At 33.6% G+C, this 22,575-nt stretch overlaps 2 protein-coding genes across 2 annotated transcripts; both read right to left on the bottom strand.

Moving 5' to 3' along the window:
• Window positions 1-4,674: 4,674 nt before the first annotated feature.
• Window positions 4,675-6,136, bottom strand: Cp38 (Chorion protein 38). The gene is made up of 2 exons (XM_075302991.1): window positions 5,978-6,136; window positions 4,675-5,797 (listed from the first exon to the last, which is right to left on the bottom strand). The coding sequence occupies exons 1-2, from the start codon at window positions 6,014-6,016 to the stop codon at window positions 4,970-4,972; spliced, it is 867 nt and encodes a 288-aa protein (XP_075159106.1). The 5' UTR covers window positions 6,017-6,136; the 3' UTR covers window positions 4,675-4,969.
• A 10,052-nt stretch (window positions 6,137-16,188) lies between these two features.
• Window positions 16,189-17,316, bottom strand: Cp36 (Chorion protein 36). Its single transcript, XM_075302992.1, has 2 exons — window positions 17,157-17,316; window positions 16,189-17,058 (listed from the first exon to the last, which is right to left on the bottom strand). The coding sequence occupies exons 1-2, from the start codon at window positions 17,196-17,198 to the stop codon at window positions 16,327-16,329; spliced, it is 774 nt and encodes a 257-aa protein (XP_075159107.1). The 5' UTR covers window positions 17,199-17,316; the 3' UTR covers window positions 16,189-16,326.
• Window positions 17,317-22,575: the final 5,259 nt, after the last annotated feature.

Genomic DNA, 22,575 nt, shown 5'->3' with positions numbered 1-22,575 from the left:
GTTTGTCTGTGCTTTTAATTGTGGATTTTCTCTATGGGTATTTAATTAATACATCAATGAAAAAAGTGAGTACCATCTGGCATATCTTCCTACTTGATTTCAACAACATCTCTTTCAAAATGCCCTGCAGTATGCAACTGTGGTTTTAGTACTAAAAAATACGCTTTATGCAACCTTGCCCATTGTAGATGTAGGTGTGGGTTCGTGTGTACATATGGTTATGTTGTGTTCTGACATATTTCACACATGATAAAATAATTCACAGGTAGTTGCAGTATTACAAAAAAATAAAAACAAATTTCGAGTACTTTTTTCACGATAATTTTTCTTTAATAATCCATTTTAAGGAATACAAACTTTGTAAAAACTTGCTTTGGGCTATTCCCCAACAAGTTCTAATGAAATCTGAAACAAAAATGTATACTTGTATGCCTTTTTTACTGGTTTAGTTTTCACTTTAGTGAAAAAATTACGATTTTTAGGGTAGGTTCGGTTTTCGAGTTGAAAACCACTTTATTTTCGCGATTACTTTTCCTTAAATAACCAAAATTATAAATGAAAACAAACTTATTCCTGTAAAGTCTTGCCGAAATCTAGAGGAACAAGAAACTACGCATCAATTTAGTTTATTTGTCTGCTTTATATTGAACTGTTTTAGTAAAGTAACCACGAAAATTTCAACGCGAAAAGCGAACATAGTACTTACCTTTAGCGGCTAAACTCTAACTTAATAACGTGGGTATTAAGTTTGAGTTTAAGGTGAGTATTAAGTTCGAGTTTGGCCGCTTAAATAGTCATATTTTCACTAAAGGTGGGTACTATGTTCCGTTTTCGAGTTGAAAATTACTTTATTTTCGCGATTACTTTTCATGAAATAATCAAAAATATAAATGAAAACAAACATATTCTTGTAAAGTCTTGCCGAAATCTAGAGGAACAAGAAACTGCGTATCAATTGAGTTAATTTATCTGCTTTATATTGAAGTATTTTAATAAAGTAACCGCGAAAATTTCAACTCGAAAAGCGAACATAGTACTTACCTTAAAGTGAAAACTAAATCATTAAAAAATTGCATAAAATTATACATAATTGTTGCATATTTCATTATAACTTGATAGGGAATAGCCCAAAGCAAATTTTCACAAAGTTTGTATTCCTTAAAATGGATTATTAAAGAAAAGTAATCGTGAAAAAATTACGTTTTTAGCGGATGAACTCGAACTTAATACCCACCTTTAGTCGCTAAAATCGTCACTTTTTCACGATTATTTTTCTTTAATAATCCATTTTAAGGAATACAAACTTTGTGAAAACTAGCTTTGGGCTATTCCCCATCAAGTTATAATGAAATCTGAAACAAAAATGTATAATTGTATGCCTTTTCTACTGGTTTAGTTTTCACTTTAAAAGTGAAATCAGTAAAAAAGGCATAAAATTATACATATTTGTTGCAAATTTTATTATAACTTGATGGGGAATTGCCCAAAGCAAATTTTGCAAAGCAAAGTTTGTATACCTTAAAATGGATTATTAAAGAAAAGTAATTGTAAAAAAATGGCGATTTTAGCGGCTAAACTCGGCGATTTGAGCGGCTAATGCGCTTTACAGACTATCAGTTATTCCGGACGGAATGTCGGTGTTTGTAAAGAATCTTAAGGGCACCTTATACGGTCGGATAAACCCTGCGACACAACACATTGCGGCGACAAATCCGCTAGTATAAGGCCATGTTCGCGTGTTGCGGGGACGTGTTGGCATAAAATCAAAACAACTATGATTTTTTCCGGTTGGGAGGCACAAATCTTCACGTGTAAGAGAATGTTCGCATTATCTGCCACCATTTCAAAGTTCCGTTTCATCCTCATCGCTACCACAGACTCGTAAGTGACACTGCAACAATCGCCAACTGTGATAGTATTTTGCCATCGCTATTCACATGAAAGTATTTTGCCACCACTATTGTTACAAGAGCCATTTTAAATTTTGTGAAACACCAAGCACAACTAGCTTCTTATAATTTATTTAAATTATAAGAAGTGACGGCGCTTTTCCGAGGAGTTTTAGATATCGTATACGACTGTTTTCGACGTAGTGGGGATTCTCGGAAGCGACCCCAAATTCAAAAAATGTTGGCAGGGATTATATGTAATCTGTCAAATGGTATGAGCATATTACTTATTAGGTCTGTTCGTGTACTTTTCCAGTAAAAAACATAGATTATAGAATATAAATAGATGATCCACTTCCACTCCGGGAAAAAATTTGTCAGTTCCAAAAATAAATTTTCTGACATTTCGTTTTGATTTTTTCGTAAAGAGTCAGTCCCCGGTATTTGCTTTTGTGTTGTTCGTAGAGTGCAATACTGCTCAAAATTAAATTTCGTATATTCGCGGATGTAATCACAATTTTTTGTTCAAATATGAACATTTAATATATTAATTTATTTATAAATACTCGGGTGCATCATAAAAGTTCTAATTTTGTGCAACGAAATGTCAGAAAATTAATTTTTGCAATTGTCACATTTTTTCCCGGAGACAAGTGGATCATCCATCTATATTCTATAATCTATGTTTCAAACTGGCAAAATAACGAGATTTCGTTGATCTGAGTATTTAACAGCTGCATTTTGTTTACAAGTAGAAAAAGTAAACATTGAGTACTTTTTAGTTTACGGTAATGTAAATTAAAATTAACTGTTGATCTATTGATTTAAGTTAAGTTTGGAGCAATTGAGTTCCATTCGTTTTTGGCCAACATAAAAACTGTTCAAAGACATGATAAAACTACTAGAGATACTACATCATAGTCAGCTGTTCACAGCTGTTCACATCTGAGTACAATAGACCAAGAAATTTTATAGACGCTTCATGTCACAGTGCTATAGTTAGTCTGCACACCACAGATGACACTTTTTCGTCTGCAAATGAGTGATTTTTTAATTCGGCTTTAATTTGTTTTCTTTCTTTTGTTTTCGATTATTTTTACCAATCAAGATTCGACTATTCGATTTTTCATAATCGAATTTCATAGAAATAATGATTATATAAAATATTCGATTTCATGTGAAAAAAAAATGTAAATATAAAATTGTTAAGATGTTACCGTACATTAAATGATTCATTATTTTGCACTTCCAAAAATAGTTACCCGTATAAATTCAAGGAAATTGAAAACACAAAAATTCATTTCCACCAATTTGATATTTTATTTAATCAAATCAGAATTTTTATTCTTATTGGTAATAAAATAAATAAAAATTAAGAAATATGTGTTCGTTACCCGGGATAAATCCCGTCCCGAAATCCCGGGATTTTTCGGGACCCCGAAAAACTAATTCCAATTTGTAAATTTGTGACTTTTTAGCATTATTTGTTAACAAATTGGAGTGTTCATTCAGTGCAAACGGTCCTTAGATTTCATACTCGACAAATTGAGTTAATAAAGTAAACCTAAGTAAACCTTGAGTAAGAATTTCTTACCCTGCCAACATTTTTTGAATTTGGGGGCGCTTTTGAGAATCCCCACTACGTCGAAAACAGTCGTATACGATATCCAAAACTCCTCGGAAAAGCGCCGTCACTATTGAGAAGTTGTACCACGCGAAAAGTATTGCATGAGTGCAATTATTAGGCGACCTTCTGCATACATTTAGAAGGACGCCAATAAGAGCCCTTTCAAACAATCAGAGAAAGTGCATTTTAAGATAGTTGTAAAAGAATAATTGTGGTCAAGTAAAACACGATTGTTTAGATGTTTATTAATTTTATTAAACATTTATAAATTCTCATAAATATAACATTTATACGACTATCACATCACATTTAACATATTTTTATGCATTAATAAAAGATTGATGTTGAGTTACAAGTTACATTTTGTAGCGCCTATCAGTCAGTGCTTTTATTCCCAATGGAGGCAGCGGTCTGGAAAAATATTTGAAAAACTATCACTTTATTCCATTTGAAAAATCCAAAATTGTTTACCAATATACCTTTCACAATTTTAAGCGAAAGAACTATGTTTTCAGCACTTCATTACTTTCAAGCGAATAGTGATGCCAAATTACTATCACAGTTGGCGATTGTTGCAGTGTCACTTACGAGTCTGTGGTAGCGATGAGGATGAAATGGAACTTTGAAATGCTGGCAGGGATGCAACGCACGATGAAATAGTAACCGCAGCTTCCTTACTAAGTAGCCGTAGCTACCTGAAGACATTTCCAGACCATACAGATGGGGATAATAATCCCATGCACAAGAAGCTCCTTCATTTCAGTTGGCAAAAATAGATTCAATTTGTACAACTTTCGTAACATATATTTTACTTTGGTAATCACAGAGTCTATTTGCGTTTTTAACTTTTAACATATTTAGATTATTTTTCGGGATCCGAAAAATCCCGGGATTCACAAAAAAAAAATACCCTGAATGACAGCCCTAGTTAGTACTCACAATACTTGAAAAGCCCCGAAAAACTGTGATCCCTAAAAAATCCCGGGATTCAATATTTTGAAGTCCCGAATCCCGGGATTTATAATACTCAATCCCGAATGACATCCCAAACTAAAACCTTACTACTGCTTCGATCAAGGATCAAAGCACTGACTGTCAGACACTCGAACCTATTTCTTATGGGAAGTCTAAAAGGAGCTAAATTCATCTGTGGATACATTATTTGTTGTTATCTATTTAAACATTGGCGGGTTTATTGTTTTAATTTGTTCTTCCCTCCATGTTATAATTGTTGGTTGTTTACGTTTGCATTCCCCACAGTAATAGAATTTGTTACCGTCCTTTGTATATACGTAAAAAATATGAAATTTTTTTTTATAATTTAAACATTTTTTAAAAAAAGTTTATTAAAAGTACAAAAATTCGGTAGAAATGATAGGACAGAATGTTTGTTTTTGACAAACTTTTTCCAATGAATTCTTCAGCATTATGCCAAGAATCGCTTAATGGCTTTTTAATAAGATGGGGCAGCATAAGAGTTACCACCGTAGTGATGACCATGTTGCTCATGATGATCATTGTGACCATGACCATGACCATGACCGAAACCGTTGAGGTTAGCCAAAGCAGCCAAACCATTGGATCCAGGCAACAATTGGTAACCGTTGTGGGCACCATCAGCGGAGGCAGCGGCAGCAGCACCGGCACCAGCACCAGCGGCAGCACCGTTACCAGCGGTAGCGGGGGCGAAAGAGCCAGGAGCCAAGTTGACGGGAGCGTAGGCGGATGGGTTGGCAGAGTAGTGTTGTTGTTTTTCGTTGACAAAGTATTTTTCTGCTGGGGGCTTGACAACATTGACGTAGACAGGTTCAACCTTGACTGGGCGGGGGTGGTGCTTGACGACGACCTTACGCAAAACGACTGCTGGGGGTTTGTGCAAAACAACTGGGGCGGGCTTAACGACTAGTGGGGGATGGTTGACAACGACCTTGGTGGGTGGGCGTTTGACAATGATGGCGGCGGGACGGTGGATGAGGATTTCACCTTTGTTGTTGGGGTAGGTGATGGATGAGCTGATGCTGTTGCCTCTGGTGTTTTGTGGGGCGTAAGGAAGGTTGTGGTTGCTACCGAAAGTGGAAGCTCCAGCGTTGGCGGTTTGATCAGTGTTGGCGGTGGCGGCGGCTCCGTTAGCGGCAGCATCGGCACCATGACCGTGTCCATGTCCGAGGCCATGGAAATCACCGGCGCCGGTACCAGCGGCGGCAGCAGCAGCGGAATCAGCAGCGGCACCTTGTTGACCGTAGTTGCTGCCCGAGCTGTAGCCGGAGGCATTGGCCATTGCCTAAAACATAAAAAAGAGGAAACGGAAATGGTCGATTAATCAATGCTCATTATCACTGCTCTCTTTTTTTATGTATTTGTAAAATTATTTTCTCGTTGTTCAATTCTCTTGTATCGTCTCCCACTCGAGAAGAGAATATCACAACAATTTTGAATTAGAAGAGGAATCGGATATACATACAATCAATGCAATGGTAAGGGTGGCTACGAAGAATTTCATCTTTGCGCTGTTTCTTTAGTCACCAAGTGTTGCTGAAGCTCTACTCGTTGTACTTGATTCTCAAGGCAACTTCTGTTGACTGATGCATGCAGCTAACCTGCATCTTGGATTTAAATATGATTTCACGTAGCAATGCTCCAGCGGCTTAAACACTAGACAACAACTTCATTTCCAAATACGTGACATTTGCTCCAAAATTGGTTCTCAACGGCACCCCGTCTGCTGCTGTTGCTGCCTCCAATCCATCATCATCATCATCGTCGTCGTAGTCTTCCAATCATCCATCACCTATGTTATGTTTGATATCTAGACGCAATTTTTACTATTGTGGCGATTCCATTATCGTAAAATGTCTTTTTATTCTACTTCTCTTGTCGATGACGGTGATAGAGACCCGCTATCCCCTCCCCTTGATATTGGCATCATTCAGAAGATTATGGAGTTTGATTAAATTCATATTGAATTGAATTGTCCAAATCTCTATATTGGGTTTCACTGTGACAACAGACAATGGCCTCAAGACCATATAGACCAAAGAGCGGAAAACTTTTGTTTGTTCATCGATTTTGGCCAATAGGTATGGATCCATTTTCCAGATATTTCCCAGTGACATTGTTACCGCTGCAGACAATCATCGGTCAAGAATTAGGGAAATATGCCAACGGAATCTGGAATTTACGGAAATATAAAGCACTTAGTTGTAGCTTTCAATGATTTCCAGTGAAAATTCAGGGCTATGTGTTTCAGATTAACTGCCGTGCATGATGTGAAACCTCCAATGTGTTGCATAATCAATGAAAGCTGTAAAGAATTCAAGAACGAAATTTTCAGATTACTATTATAGCATGGGTAAAATGTTTTGCTGTGAATTCTTAAATCATTTTCGAAATACTGGAAATCTTTGTGTCTGATGTCATGAAAAAAAAAGAAAGAAAATAGGGTACTACAAAACTAATGAAACCTTTTGTGGTTGGAAAATAGTCTATTGCATCCTAAATAGATTTCATTTGTCATCATTGGAAAGCATGGATAAATTTACAGATTCGCTTTGGTTTAAAGGCCAGTAATATTTTCAATGAAGTCGAAATTGGTCCAAATTGACACTGATGGATATATATCACAGGACTGGTACAGATGTTCCAGTTTCTCGCAAGTTCTAAATTCTTTTATAATTTATTATTTTCTGTACTCTCTTGATATTAAAGTATCATTGGATCTACACATTTATTGAAATACAATTATTACAATAATTCATCGTTCAAAATATTTTTCTTTCTGGTGCGATTTGGATGCAAAATAAACAGGTTCCTATTAATCGGTCCTGGGACGTGCCCAAGACGTTTAGTCCAAACTTGCTAAATTAAAAATAAAAAAAAAAAAAATTAATTATTTTTTGCTTACTTTAATGGCGTGAACTCTAAAAATAAGAAAACAAGTTTTAAACAAATGTAGTACACAATTTTACTAAATATGAAAATAGTTCATATTTTTCTAAAGTTGGCCGAAATTGAGTTCATAAGTTTCTCCAACGAGTACATTTTACTTAAATTGTGTCCACCAAAACTTCGTATAACGCTAATGACATTTTAATTCCAATTTTTTCTTCTAAAATATGAAATTTTATTAAACAACAGAAAAAAATATTATTTTTAACAAATTTTCTCTAATTTGGGTTAATCCATTTTCCTTTGGGGTGTTAAAATAGGAAGCGTCTTTCAAAACTTTTCGGTTAAATATGTACATAATTGTAAATGGAATAGAATTAATTTGTATTTACACGGATGAAAAAGGCTGTTTTTCATATGTTTGGCTAGAAACATTATATGTTTGGAACACAAATTTTTAAACACAATATTTTTGAGTGCAAGCATATAATGTTCATAAACTAGCATAACATGTTTGGGACATATATGTTAATATGTTAGAACATATTATGTTTGGAACATAAAATGTTTGTAAATATAATATGCTTGGATGCAAACATATATTAATTTAGAAGTAGCCTATAAACATATATGTGTTTAGTAGCTTGGAGCGCTATTTAACAGGGAGCGATATTGAATTAAGTTGGTGGTTGTTGCTTGTTATTACAAAATTAACATTTTATTTTTCCTTGGGCAATTGATCAGCTACTTCTTTGATCCTTACAAACTGTGTGGTCCGCTGTTGGAATCCCCGTCCGGCAAAAGGTAAAATTAAAATAAAAAAAAATCATACAATTGAATAATTTCTTCTACAATGTTTGTATTACAGAAAAAGGTGCTAAGAACTAAAAAATCTCGTGGAAGTGATGTGGGGGAATATACATTTGGGCAGAAACAAAATTTTGAGCATTCAGGTCGAAAACCTATGTTGTTAGCATAATTTTTTTTATTATTTTGGTCCGTTTATTAGTTCCTAATTTTTTCCATATGATTAAGCTATCAGACCTAAGGTTGTTTTCCGCAAATAAAAATACTTATTTAACATATTGCATTGTTCCCAACGTTTCGACAATTTTTGTTGTTTTCATTTTTTGTAATTAAAATAATTTTTTGTAATTAAAATTAGTTACATTTATCATTAGTTAAACTACGGACTTTTTTTCTGTGTACACGCTCACAAAAAATCGCTTCTGTAACATATACTCCCAAACATATTGTGCTTCAAGCATATACATTTTTGGGTATTGCCCAAACATTTATATGTTTGATCTCTTCCAATATATAATATGTTTGAAAGCATATTGGTCTAACCAATATATGTTTGGGTAGTCTAAGTTCCAAACATTTTGTATTTTTTCATCCAAATTCAATAATGTTGTCTTCCAAAAAACAATATGTTATTATGTGAACATATAATATGCATTTTGCACCCAAAAATATTATATGCTTAAAAAAAATTCTCCCAAACAATATTGTGCTCAAAATTTTATTTATTTATTTATATATTTACAATCATAATGAATTATGAAAATAAACAGGTAATATAGGTGCTAACAACATAGGTTTTCGACCTGAATGCTCAAAATTTTGTTTCTGCCTAATTGTATATTCCCCCACATCTTTCTCACTTCCACGAGATTTTTTAGTTCTTAGCACCTTTTTCTGTAATACAAACATTGTAGAAGAAATTATTCAATTTTATGATTTTTTTCTTATTTTAATTTTACTTTTTGCCGGACGGGGATTCGAACAGCGGACCACACAGTTTGTAAGGATCAAAGAAGTAGCTGATCAATTGCCCAAGGAAAAATAAAATTTTAATTTTGTAATAACAAGCAACAACCACCAACTTAATTCAATATCGCTCCCTATTAAATAGCGCTCCAAGCTACTAAACACATATATGTTTATAGGCTATTTCTAAATTAATATATGTTTGCATCCAAGCATATTATATTTACAAACATTTTATGTCCCAAACATAATATGTTCTAACATATTAACATATATGTCCCAAACATGTTATGCTAGTTTATGAACATTATATGCTTGCACTCAAAAATATTGTGTTTAACAATTTGTGTTCCAAACATATAATGTTTATAGCCAAACATATGAAAAACAGTCTTTTTCATCCGTGTACATAAGGCCAAAGTGAACTTATGAAACAAATGCAATTTTTTGTATGTTAAAATTGCAATGATTTTGTATCAATGTTTTCATTATTTTTAATTAAATTTTTCTTCTATAAGAGGGTGTACTTTCGATACATTTTCAGTTCAATTTTCGTACAAGTTAATTAGTTAGTAGTTAATTTTTCATCAAACGGTTTACGTTTTTCAATCGTTCATTAAATTTTGATTCAAATCCGATTGTAATGGGAAAATTCGTAAGAAAACTCTGAAGCAATTTCAATTAAAACATTAATTGAATAAAACAACTCTATTACGTATGTGTAGTAGCTTTCCGAAATTCTGTTGTTATTACACAGAAAAAAGTCAGTTGTAAAATTGATGCTAAAATTAACTTATATTTATTTATTTTGTTTTAGTTTATTTTTAAATTTTGTAAGAAATTTCCCCCAGCCCAACGATTTTTTTCTTTATTCCAAGTGTGTCTCAAAAATTGTATAAACTAAATGGCAGTAAAATTTCAATGACTTAAAAATAAGTTCAATTCTAACTAAAACAGAAGAAGTTTTTCGTGCATTTCTCAAAAATTAAAAAATTAATTGAATAAAACAACTCTTTTACGTATGTGTAGTAGCTTTCCGAAATTCTGTTGTTATTACACAGAAAAAAAGTCAGTTGTAAAATTGATGCTAAAATTAACTTATATTTATTTATTTTGTTTTAGTTTATTTTTAAATTTTGTAAGAAATTGCCCCCAGCCCAACGATTTGTTTTCTTTATTCCAAGTATGTCTCAAAAATTGTATAAACTAAACGGCAGTAAAATTTCAATGACTTAAAAATAAGTTCAATTCTAACTAAAACAGAAGAAGTTTTTCGTGCATTTCTCAAAAAATTGTGATAAGGAATTACAGCGTGATTAAAATGGGAATGATCTGGCGCCTAAGATTTTTTCTTTATATTTAGTTAATTTTTTGCTTTTCTAGAAGGATGCATTTCGTAAATGATGGGTAAAAATCACAAAAAAATATTAGAAAATTTTGGTTAATTTAATGAATCTGAAAATTTGGAATACAATTTAGTTCTATTTTCGCACGAGATAGTTATTTTTTCCACAACATAGTTTACTTTTTTTTTCTATGTACATGTACAAAATTGTGCAACACTGGCATCTAAATTTGTAATGCATAAATTGTTCAAATGGTAGCAAATAAACACGAAAGACACTCTATGTTATATCTTTTAAATTCAAATTATTGGATACATTATTCACTAAAAATAGCCATTGTGAATCTAAGAAACGCCACTTTACCTAAATTCAACATGGCAACACTGGCGATATTTGCACTAATCAGATATTATCGATTGAACACGAGTGCATCTATAGCAGGGCTGCCAATTTTGCCGATTTATCGGCATTTTGACGATTTTTACTCAAAAAATAGCGGTTTCCGATGTTTGCCTCGAAAATGACGATTTTTACTCTGTTCAAAATTTTGGGAAAATCGAGTGAATTCGAAATATGAACCGATTTCGATTAAATTTTGCTTAATTACCTTGTATTAAATTTGAAGGCGACCAGTTAGTGTGTAAATATAACCATAGCGATAGGCGGTAGGCGAACACTTATTTACGTGTATTTCTTATGGGAAGCCCAAAATCCGCGACGGAGTACCGTGACGGCTAGCGGCGTGTCGCTAAATTAAAACTTATTCTAACTCCTTGGCGAAAACTGGTATAGTGTTGCCATTGCTTATCAATTTTTTTAACTCACCACTAGGAATTGCTGTTGCCTGGACACGTGTAGTTTATTTTTTCTTGAAATAACTCAACAAATAACAAGCCATTGTATGTTTTTATTCAACTTCATTGTTTAATATTGTCAAAACATGCTGTATTGACAACAAAAACGCTAGGAAACGTGAAAAAGGGAATTATTCGCCGTCAAGCTTATTGTATTTGCCGTTGCGGCAAAAATGTTTCGCCTACCGCCTATCGCTATGGTTATATTTACACACTTAGTAAATAGGCTCAATACGACCCCATTTTTGGAAATCGGTCGATACATATATATGGGGTCTATATCTAAATTTGATCCGATTTTTTCCAAATTCAATAGCGTTCGTTCTTGTGCCGAAAAAGTTATTATATCCTCACCACTATATGGGTTAGCATATAAAATCTGGATGTATTTATTGTTTTTAATGTTTAGAAGCTGAAATTTAGAAAATGCAAATAGTTCTGGATGGTGTTCGCATACTTTTCGGCTATGACTTACTCAGAATGCGTAATATAAACATGTACTAATTATAATAGAATGGTGTGTTTTTATATGAAATGAAAATTTTAATATTATTTAAATGACCGATTTTTTTTTGACGATTTTTAAAATGCAAGTGCCGATTATGACGATTTTTTCGGGAAAAAGTGACGATTTTTCTTAAAATTTTATTGGCAGCCCTGGTCTATAGGCTTGTTTTCTTTTAGTACTGGATACTAGTCTTGGGCAAAATCGTTTACCGTAGTGATTCGGACTCATCGTTCCTTTTGTACAAAGGAACTAGTTCCTTCAAATCGTTCCATCGTTCCTTTTCGTTCCGGATTTGTATATTTGTCATCACTGTCATTTACTAAAGAAAGACATTACATTGTTTGTGTATTTTGTGTAACGAAGTTCGTGGTCAATTGAAAGATACAAAAATATGGAAAATTGAGTGAAATTTTATAGTTTATAGTAATATATATAGTAAGAAAAAAAAAAATTAAAGGAATGGAAAATTTAAGGAAGTAACTAAATTCAGGAAGCCACACTCTTTGGATGGATTTTTGGATTGAATAACACTATACTCTGTGCAAAATTATTCATTGCAAGAAATTACGATTTTTTTGTCGTTTGTGAAGAGCCTGTGATGGAATTAATGATTCTATTAAATAGCAGCATATCAATCAATGATTTAAATACATACGCGCCAAAATGAATGAATTGGCTCAAACAGAAGTAAAAAAATCAAACTGTGATCCGAGGAACGATGGAGCGTAAATTGAAAGTAAAACTAATTGACAAAAGGAACGATGAGAACGAAAGAGATGGAACTAGTGACAGTCGTTCCTTTTAGTGAACCGCTCATTGGAACTAGTTCGTTCAGGAACGACACAAGACTACTGGATACCCAAGCCGTGACGAACAAAAAGACAACAGAATACTCGTTTATCCAGGACAGGAAATCTTACTCTTATCTCTCAAATAGTAATAAATATTTACTGCTGTGATTATTTTTAACACTTTAGCACTATTTATTTCACATTTCACAGAAAACGTCACTTAAACAAAATGCACTAGATTTGTATGGGCTATTCAGAATATCGTTGCACTGTTGTTCTATCCGGAATATCTCATCAGTGCAAATCGCGTCGGTGTTGCCAGATTGCATTTTGATAAAGTGACGCTTTTTGGATTCATAATAGCAATTTATTGTGACTAATTTATCGAATAACATGAAATTCAAATTGGTACAGTGTCATAAATAATTGCAGCAGTAAATATTTATTGCTCTTTGAGCATTTCATACATTAAAAATTTAAGATTTCACTTGTTTTCAGTGAGGCCTATTGGCCTCGTTATATGAACATAAGAATACAATATTCTTTATATCTTTCATTCTGAAATATATGGGAACATATAATTTAATGCCTTATTTACATTACGCTTCCAAAATCCACTTTAAATAGATTTAAACTTTCATATATTCTATTAAATTATACAACTTTACTAAAATATTTTCTTCAGCAACCTTTGTATATGCAGTGAAATCTCTCAGAATAGGACAGCCTCGGTCGCCTAAATTTTGTCGACATTTCGGAGGTCTCCAGCAGTGTTGTCAGATTAGGGGATTTTCCCCAAAGTGGGGATTTTTTCTCGTGGTTGGGGATATTTTTTCACTTTGGGGATTTGGCTGGGGATAACGTCACATAGTATTAAATTTCTTATAGAAAGTGTAAAAGCGAAGTACAATAAGACTTATGGACCAAACCGCGTTCCTGTTTACCATCGCAGCTTCATATTTATGTAACAAATTAGAAGAAGGCCCAATTTCCATTATTATTTTGGGTTATATATCTGTCCGGTCTTACACAATTCTTTTTAAGTACCATGAAAATGTTTTCTAGTTTCATTTCGCTTTCGCTTCGTTTTTTTCCTACGGTCGGTCATCATTAAATGTTTTCCATAAAACATTCCCCCATGTTCTGGTTTACGAATTCGCAAAACGCAAAATTTTCCTTAGCCTCTATTGTCCAAACAATAAAGATATATACTACGAAAATTTCACTGTTCGCATTGATAAGGAAATTTATTGGCAAAAGATGGAATGGTTCAGGAGTTATGGAGAATCAAACATTTTGCGTTTTTCGTAAACCAGATAATATTATAGGTTAGATTAGGTGGCAGCTCGATGTATCAGGCTCACTTAGACTATTCAGTCCATTGTGATACCACATTGGTGAACTTCTCTCTTATCACGGAGTGCTGCCCGATTCCATGTTGAGCTCAATGACAAGGGACCTCCTTTTTATAGCCGAGTCCGATCGGCGTTCCACATTGCAATGAAACCACTTAGAGAAGCTTTGAAACCCTCAGAAATGTCACCAGCATTACTGGGTGGGATAATCCACCGCTGAAAAACTTTTTTTTTGGTGTTCGGTCGAAGCAGGAATCGAACCCACGACCTTGTGTATGCAAGGCGGGCATGCTAATCATTGCACCACGGTGGCTCCCTGACAGACTTGCTGAAGTCCTTTAACGAATTCGATAATGTGATATTGTTTTTTTTTCTTTTTTTATAGAATTAAATTTACATACATACAATAATTATATGAATTTTTTATGGGGAAAAATATTTCATTTGGGAATTTTTTGGGGATATAATATCGAATTTTTGGGGATCTCTCTCGAAAAAATCTGGCAACCGTGGTCTCCAGTTATCAGAGGTTAATTTTAATGAGTTAATATAGAAATCGTATCACAACAAATGTCCACTTTTTGCGGCTTTTCGGGTTTTCATTGACCATTTTAAAGATATCGGCAATTGAGTTTCCAGAATGATAGAAAAACAAACATATACACATTTATTTTGGTTTTAAAAAAATACTGTATTTTATGGGTAACCCTGTGTACTGCACGAAATTTGTTTATACGGAAAAAAGTTTTCTTTCAGTGTCATTGAAAATACCTTGACATTGCATTGTATTCAAGTAATGCGTAATATTTTGTATCTTTTTTTTTAGTTTGCAAACATGCAAATTTTTATTCTGAAATTTATGAATTGTTAAAAAAGAATGAAAGAACAAAAGAGTAAAACTGCGTATATATGTTGCAACGTCAACTCATACTACATTGAGAAAAATATGTTGTAAGATATGCAGAGCATCGTTGCACTGGTGTTCTTTCAGTGTCAATTCATCAGAGTGTATCCCTCCAGTATTGCCAATTTGAATTTGATGTAATTTTTTTCGTCTCAAAACATTGTCTATGGTGCATGAAAAAATTTTATAAATTCAGCGAATGATATTTGCTAAAATTAAGGCGAGCAGAGCGCTGTGAATACCCTTCTTGTTATATACCAATAGAGAATTGATTCAGTACATTAATATAACCACAAAACAGTATAATATACTCGTATAGAATATAGTATGCTACCCGACCAATAAAATGTTTAAGGAGTCATAAAAGAAATTCTTCAACGCATTTGGTGTTAATAAAGTCAAGTCGTTTGGTTAACTTTATGCACTAAGTCTCTCATCTTACTATCCACTGATTTTTGATTAATATTTGATGACTTTCATTATGAGGTATTGATATTGTTAATAATTTCTATAGAATGTTGTTTTATAGTGTATTACATTACCTTGGTGTAGGACATGTATTGTGCCACAGTTTAAGGATAATTGTGGTTGCATTGTTTTGAGGAAAATATTGTGCCACAGTTTAAAGATTTGATCTTTTAATGTCCACAGTTTGGGGACAATAGCATAGGGCAGTTACATGTTTCAGTAAAATTGTTATCAGTATAGACGTATAGGACCAGTTTGAGGACATTAGTTCCCTTATTAGAGGACATGTATTGTGCCACAGTTTGAGGACAATTGTTGTCCCATAGTTTGAGGATAATTGTTTTTGCATTGCTTGAGGAAAATATTGTGCCACAGTTTAAGGACAATTCTTTGCTATTTTTAATGTCCATAGTTTGGGGACAATATCATACATGTTTCAGAATAATTGTTCCAGCATAGACGTATAGATTAAGGACCAGTTTGAGGACATTAGTTTAAAATTAAAAATGTTTAAATTGTTTAAATACATTTGTTTAACTTCAATATTCTCTTTGGTGGAAACAGTATATCGAAGGAATAAAACCATTTTTCCAGTTTTACTAAAATACACATATTTCTCCAATTTTCCCCTTAAAAAAGAAGGTATAACATTTTTTCAACTGTACAAAGATCATCAATTTAGGTATGAGATATGATTTTTTTTTTTTATTTTACTTAAGTTCTCATCAACGTCATAAAGTTCTCCTAATTGTAATTTCATTATAAAATTGAAATTAAACATTGAAATATTTTTTTTATATAAAATTCTTTATTGAGTATAAAAAATTTGGCATATTCTAGATATAATTGGACATCCAATCACTGCATTATTCCAAACGTAAATAATGTCCAATGTCAAATTAATTTACGATTTGTGAATTATGAACCTAATAGGCAGGTTGGGCACCATAGCCAGCTGGGGCAGAGTAAGAGTTACCAGCATAACCAGCATCGCTGGCAGCGGAGGAAGCAGCAGAGGAAGCAGCACCACCATAAGCTGGAGCTGGGGCATGATAGGCAGGAGCAGCGACGGGAGCATCGACAGCCTTGCCTGGTTTGTATACTTTAACGTAGACGGGGTTAAGGCTAAGGGGAGTGGGGACCTTGTTGATGACTTCTTGTTGGTAGATGACGGAAGGCTTCAATTTGTAGATGATGGGAGCGGCTCTGATGACAGATGGTGGGCCACTGCTGACTTGAGCGACGGGAGCACCGGGTTGGTTGACAACCAAAGGTTGGAGGGGTTGGGTGGCAACGACATTGTGGGCGTTCAATCTGCCGGGCAACAAGAGGGAACGGAAAGCGGTTTGTCCGACAACATTGGGGGCAACAACGTTGATGTTACCTTGACGGATGTTGCTGGCCAAAGCGTTTTCAGCCAAAGTTTCAGCGATGGCATCGGAGTTCTTGAGGTTGTTGTAGGCGGGGCTGGCGTTGAGGGCAGCCAATTGAGCGTTGGCATGAGCCAAACCGGGTTGGGCAGATGGTGGGGCAGATACATCAGCGGTGGCGGTCAAAGAAGCGGCACCGTGGTGTTGGTTAGCAGCGGCGGCATTGATCAATTCTTCAACACCGTGGGAACCACCATAAGGAGCTGGTCCGTAAGAAGCAGCGACAATCTAAAATTCACATTGATAGAGAGGGAAAAAGTTTCAACATCAGCATTTGTGCTATTCTCTCAAATATTTTGCTATATTCCATTAGGAAGACCACCTACCGGTAACGCAATAGCGCAAATTGTGAACACAAAACGGAACATGATTGTTTTTTCAGAATTCACAGAGCGTCTATGTTATAGGCTCACTAGAAAAAGCCACAAAATCAACTGGTAACACCAAACGCTAAACCCAACGCTTTTATATAATGAAATGCGAGCAATTTGTGAATGGTGGTATGTGGTACGTGACGTTTGGACGAAATATACTTGAGACAGATTTTGTCAGTTTGTGATGGAGTTGTTATCATTCCACCGATTGGATTCTCTTTTTCTTTTCTGCCACTTAATTGATAGTATGTATGGTACGCTGGAGCTGGCTGAGGTCATAAAAAACTATCTCTTCCGTTTACTATAACGACGACAACAATGACGAACGAAGATGCTATCTACTCTATCAGACATTTCAACTGATTTCCAGGTTTTTTGGAGTCTTTCGATATTTTGGATACTACCAAACCAAAAATATTGTTGCCATAAGATCATAGATCATTTGTCCATTTTGCATCACTCTGATGAGTTGGTCTTTAGCTCCATAGCTATTGTATGCTTTGCGATCGACAGGTAAGCGTTTTCAGCGAAATAAAGTTGTATTTACACCACCACCGCATTCAGCATTCTTTTGGTATTCGAAGTGGAGTGCAGAAGATCATCGGAAGGTTGTAGAATGTCAAATGGTATGTATAGTTCTGATGACAAAATGTATATCTCATACACGTTAAAAGATTTTCTAGATGTTGTATATGTGCACAGGTGATAAACTCGAAATATAAGCCACTCGGAGGTATGTATAACTTCAAAACTATGCGTGAAAAGATTTCGTTCTAATTTCAAAATCCAAATGATCAAATCCGTCTTCATCTTCAGTATAAGATTTTTGGTGTAATTTTCATTTCACTGTCACCGCACTGAAATATATTTGTTTGCATCACTTTAGAACTGCTAACATAATCCATTCTCTCATTTTGAACATAACGTCGAGCATACGAATTCTCCACATTAACATTTTATCTCTAAAACCGAATAACGCCGGTCATTGGTAATACATAATTCGGTATTTGATACAGTGAACAAACGCGAGAGTCTAATTTGCATTGTTCTTTTTTGAACATATAATATGTTCGGAAGCTTCTCCCAAATAAAAATGTGTACTCAAAATAAAAATTATTTTCGTAAGCTGTATATCGACATTAATATATTTCCATCGCATCATATAGCTCTTTATGGGCAACCATTCAAAAGTATTTTTTGTAGTTTCCCAACAAGTGTTTTTTTTAAATCCAAATATAAATTTATTTAGAAGTAAATTATTTTTTACTTGCATTTAAAGATAATTTCAAAATTAATAGTTTTTTCAAGAGCTTTGCTTATATAATATTTACATAGAACCAAAAACTGTCTAACACCTAAAACAAATGTTTTGAAAATTATGTATCATATCGATGCCCTCATTCCAGAGTACGCTAAGTCGACTTAGCATGTTTTGATGGAGTTCGCTGTTTTTTATTCGGATTGGTGTGAATTGCATCCTTTCAAAAGTTCGAATTTATTGGATACTTCCATCAAAAGTTATGGTTAATATTGTACTTAGCCTGTGTCTAAAGTTTTATAAAATGTTCAATCCAAAAAGGGCAAAAAGCTTTGTTCGGTCTAAAGTGGTCTAAGTCATTTTTAGCCATGTTCTATTATCACTATTTTGAGTTCGTACATACTAAAAAAAAATTATAAAAAATATTATTTTGAGACCAAAAATAAGGAAATTACGATCTTATACGGGTTTTTAAAAAATTTCAAAAAACAAAAGTTGATTTCTTGTTTCCTGTAAAATTCACTTTTTAGACTTAGCGCACTTTGGAATGTAGACATCGATATGTACCGGTGTAAGAAAAGTTCAAAAATATAACGTTCCAAAACTACCATAATATATTTTAGAAATATATATTAATATATATTGTGTCTGAGATATACACACACAAAATTTTTTTTCTGGTTCAATCATGAAATTAATTGATCCAATTAATTTTATAATTGAAATGTCTTCAATCATAGAAATGATAGAATCTATAAAAAAAAAAAATTAATTGAATGTGAATTGAAAAATTAATTGATCCAATTAAAAAATTAATTGATACTATTAATTTTTGTGATTGATTTTTGTTTCAATTAAAAAATGTTTTGAGTCAATAAAATTTTTAGTTAAGACTTTAATCGGAAAAATTTTCGTGAAATTTTTTTCTGTGCATGTTTCATTTAGAAATTTCGACTAAACATATATATGTTAGAATATCTTATGCAGAGAGAGAGAGAAAGAGGATAGCGTATAGAGAAATAAATAAAGATGGAAACCGAAGGTTGATGAAACACATCTACATAGCACAGCGAAAGAATGAAATGAGAGCAAATGGCGGTTGCTATGAAATTGCTTGTATGCCGTTGACCCAGTGTTGCCAGGTTATTTTTACTTGCATTTGAACATTATTTCAAAATTAATTTGTTTAGCATCACACTCCCCCAAACCATTCAAAAATTACGTCTAAATATAACAATGCTCAATTTAAAGAGCTTATAATACTTACATAGATCCTAAAAAGGATTAGAACATCCTAATCAGAGAGAGGGAGAGAGAGCGTATCGATAAATAAATAAAGACGAAGACCAAGAGTTGACGAAAGACATGTACATACAGTGTTGCCAGTTGGTTTTTGAACCTTATCCCCAAAGAAAAACTCCTAAATTGTTTTTGACTTCTTTTCAAAAACCCCAAAAAATTTTTAAGAATGTAAATAGGTAGAAAATGGTTTTCTTAATTTTGAAAAAAAATCTCCTTTATTGATACACTTATACACAATATTTATATCAATTAAGAACTTAGGTTGACCTCCCGCATCTTGTTTTCTGCAACTTCATGCCGGAATTGTTCCGAATTTGGTTGAGGATTGTTTCACGTTATAAGGTGTAAGATATTTTTTAACTCTAAAAATCCCCACACCCACAAATAAATGTTACGCCTAAAAAATGGTTAAAAAGCCCCCCTAAATTTGGGGAAATCCCCAACCTGCCAACACTTTGTAGGTTAGGTTAGGTTGCAGCCCTATGTATCAGGCTCACTTAGACTATTCAGTCCATTGTGATACCACATTGGTGAACTTCTCTCTTATCACTGAGTGCTGCCCGATTCTATGTTAAGCTCAATGACAAGGGACCTCCTTTTTATAGCCGAGTCCGAACGGCGTTCCACATTGCAATGAAACCACTTAGAGAAGCTTTGTAACCCTCAGAAATGTCACCAGCATTACTGAGGTAGGATAATCCACCGCTGAAAAACTTTTGGTGTTTGGTCGAAGCAGGAATCGAACCGACGACCTTGTGTATGCAAGGCGGGCATGCTATCCACGGTGGTGTTGTGTGTGTAGATGACACAGCGAAAACATGTACTTTTTTGCCAGGTGATTTTTGACCATTCCCCTAAGTTGTTCCAATTTTTTTTCAAAAACCCTTAAAAAAATTAGAAAAGTTCATGGGTACAAAAAGGATTTCCAAATTTTGAGAAAGATCCAATCGAAATCCAAAAGCAACTTAACATAAAACAAGTAAGTAAAGTCTAAAGTCGGGCGGGGCCGACTATATTATACCCTTCACCATAATGGACCATAGACCAAAATTTGTGTTACTAAATCAACTTCTTCAAATTTGTTGGGAGTTATTATCAAAATTTATATTTACAAATATTTATGTTATATCTGAAACGATTTGGAGACAATTTTTTGTACAAAATCGCTAGAATTAAAAATTAAATCGGCTAACACCCTGGGATGAAACATATACATATACATATGTATTCGAGATATAGGACAATTTGAGTAATATTTAAAATTTTTGCTACTCAGCAGTGGCGATTTTACAAGGATATTGGTCAAATCTCGCCAAGGTATGTGGTAAATTGTGGGTTGTGATATATTATTTGGCCAATTCGGGTGATATTTCCACAAGTCGGAGCTTTATTTAAAATTCGACCATTCTGTGGAAAGTTTGACATTACAGTGTTTAAGGCCGGTATGCACCTCTAGCGAAAAATTTCATTCCCATAAGAAATGCATTGCTATTTATGCTAACGAAATTTTCGGTAGCGTTCAATTTCGTAAGCTGGTACGCACCTCTAATGAAAATAACAGGGTTGCCAAAAGCATATTTTGGCAGCAAACATTTAATTTATTACAATCATTGTGTGCGTAAAAGTTTTAAAAGGTCTGTAAATAATAAACAATTTATTTGAGGAATATTTGGAACATATATTAACAATTTTTAAAAGCGATTAGCTGGTTTAAAATTTGTGTACACAGCCCTGTTTTTTTGTTGTAGACTTAAATAAATTTTTGCTACCGAAAATTTCGCTAGAGGTGCATACCGGCCTTTAGGATATGACTACGATATGGGGAAATCATCACAGAATTTTGTGTAAAATGTGGGTATTTTGGCCATATTAGATTAAGATGACACGCTTAAATAGCATATTAAATATATTCTCTGTGCAAACTATCGAGTCAATTGGAGAAAACTCCCATTGAAAATGGGTCTAAAATATGAAACATTCTACCATATTTCTCCTACTCTGGCGTACATATATATGGGAGCTATATCTACACGGATGAAAAAGACTGTTTTTCATATGTTTGGCTATAAACATTATATGTTTGGAACACAAATTTTTAATCACAATATTTTTGAGTGCAAGCATATAATGTTCATAAACTAGCATAACATATTTGGGACATATATGTTAATATGTTAGAACATATTATGTTTGGGACATAAAATGTTTGTAAATATAATATGCTTGGATGCAAACATATATTAATTTAGAAATAGCCTATAAATATATATATGTGTTTATTAGCTTGGAGCGCTATTTAACAGGGAGCGATATTGAATTAAGTTGGTGGTTGTTGCTTGTTATTACAAAATTAACATTTTATTTTTCCTTGGGCAATTGATCAGCTACTTCTTTGATCCTTACAAACTGTGTGGTCCGCTGTTCGAATCCCCGTCCGGCAAAAGGTAAAATTAAAATAAAAAAAAAAAATCATACAATTGAATAATTTCTTCTACAATGTTTGTATTACAGAAAAAGGTGCTAAGAACTAAAAAATCTCGTGGAAGTGAGAAAGATGTGGGGGAATATACAATTGGGCAGAAACAAAATTTTAAGCATTCAGGTCGAAAACCTATGTTGTTAGCACCTATATTACCTGTTTATTTTCATAATTCATTATGATTGTAAGTATATAAATAAATAAATAAAATTTTGAGCACAATATTGTTTGGGAGAATTTTTTTTTAAGCATATAATATTTTTGGGTGCAAAATGCTTCCAAACATATTATATGTTCACATAATAACATATTGTTTTTTGGAAGACAACATT

This window comes from Haematobia irritans, chromosome 3 (genome assembly GCF_050003625.1).
Source record: "Haematobia irritans isolate KBUSLIRL chromosome 3, ASM5000362v1, whole genome shotgun sequence".
Lineage (NCBI taxonomy): Eukaryota > Metazoa > Arthropoda > Insecta > Diptera > Muscidae > Haematobia > Haematobia irritans.
This window is presented reverse-complemented; position numbering and strand designations above follow the sequence as displayed.

What these genes read in the sequence shown, in the direction of transcription:
- Cp38 (XM_075302991.1), bottom strand. Translation starts at nt 6,016, where the DNA reads ATGAAATTCTTCGTAGCCACCCTTACCATTGCATTGATT. An exon ending in CCCTTACCATTGCATTGATT is followed by an intron (nt 5,798 to 5,977) that starts GTATGTATATCC and finishes TTTATGTTTTAG; the next exon opens with GCAATGGCCAATGCCTCCGG.
- Cp36 (XM_075302992.1), bottom strand. Translation starts at nt 17,198, where the DNA reads ATGTTCCGTTTTGTGTTCACAATTTGCGCTATTGCGTTACCG. An exon ending in TTTGCGCTATTGCGTTACCG is followed by an intron (nt 17,059 to 17,156) that starts GTAGGTGGTCTT and finishes TGTGAATTTTAG; the next exon opens with ATTGTCGCTGCTTCTTACGG.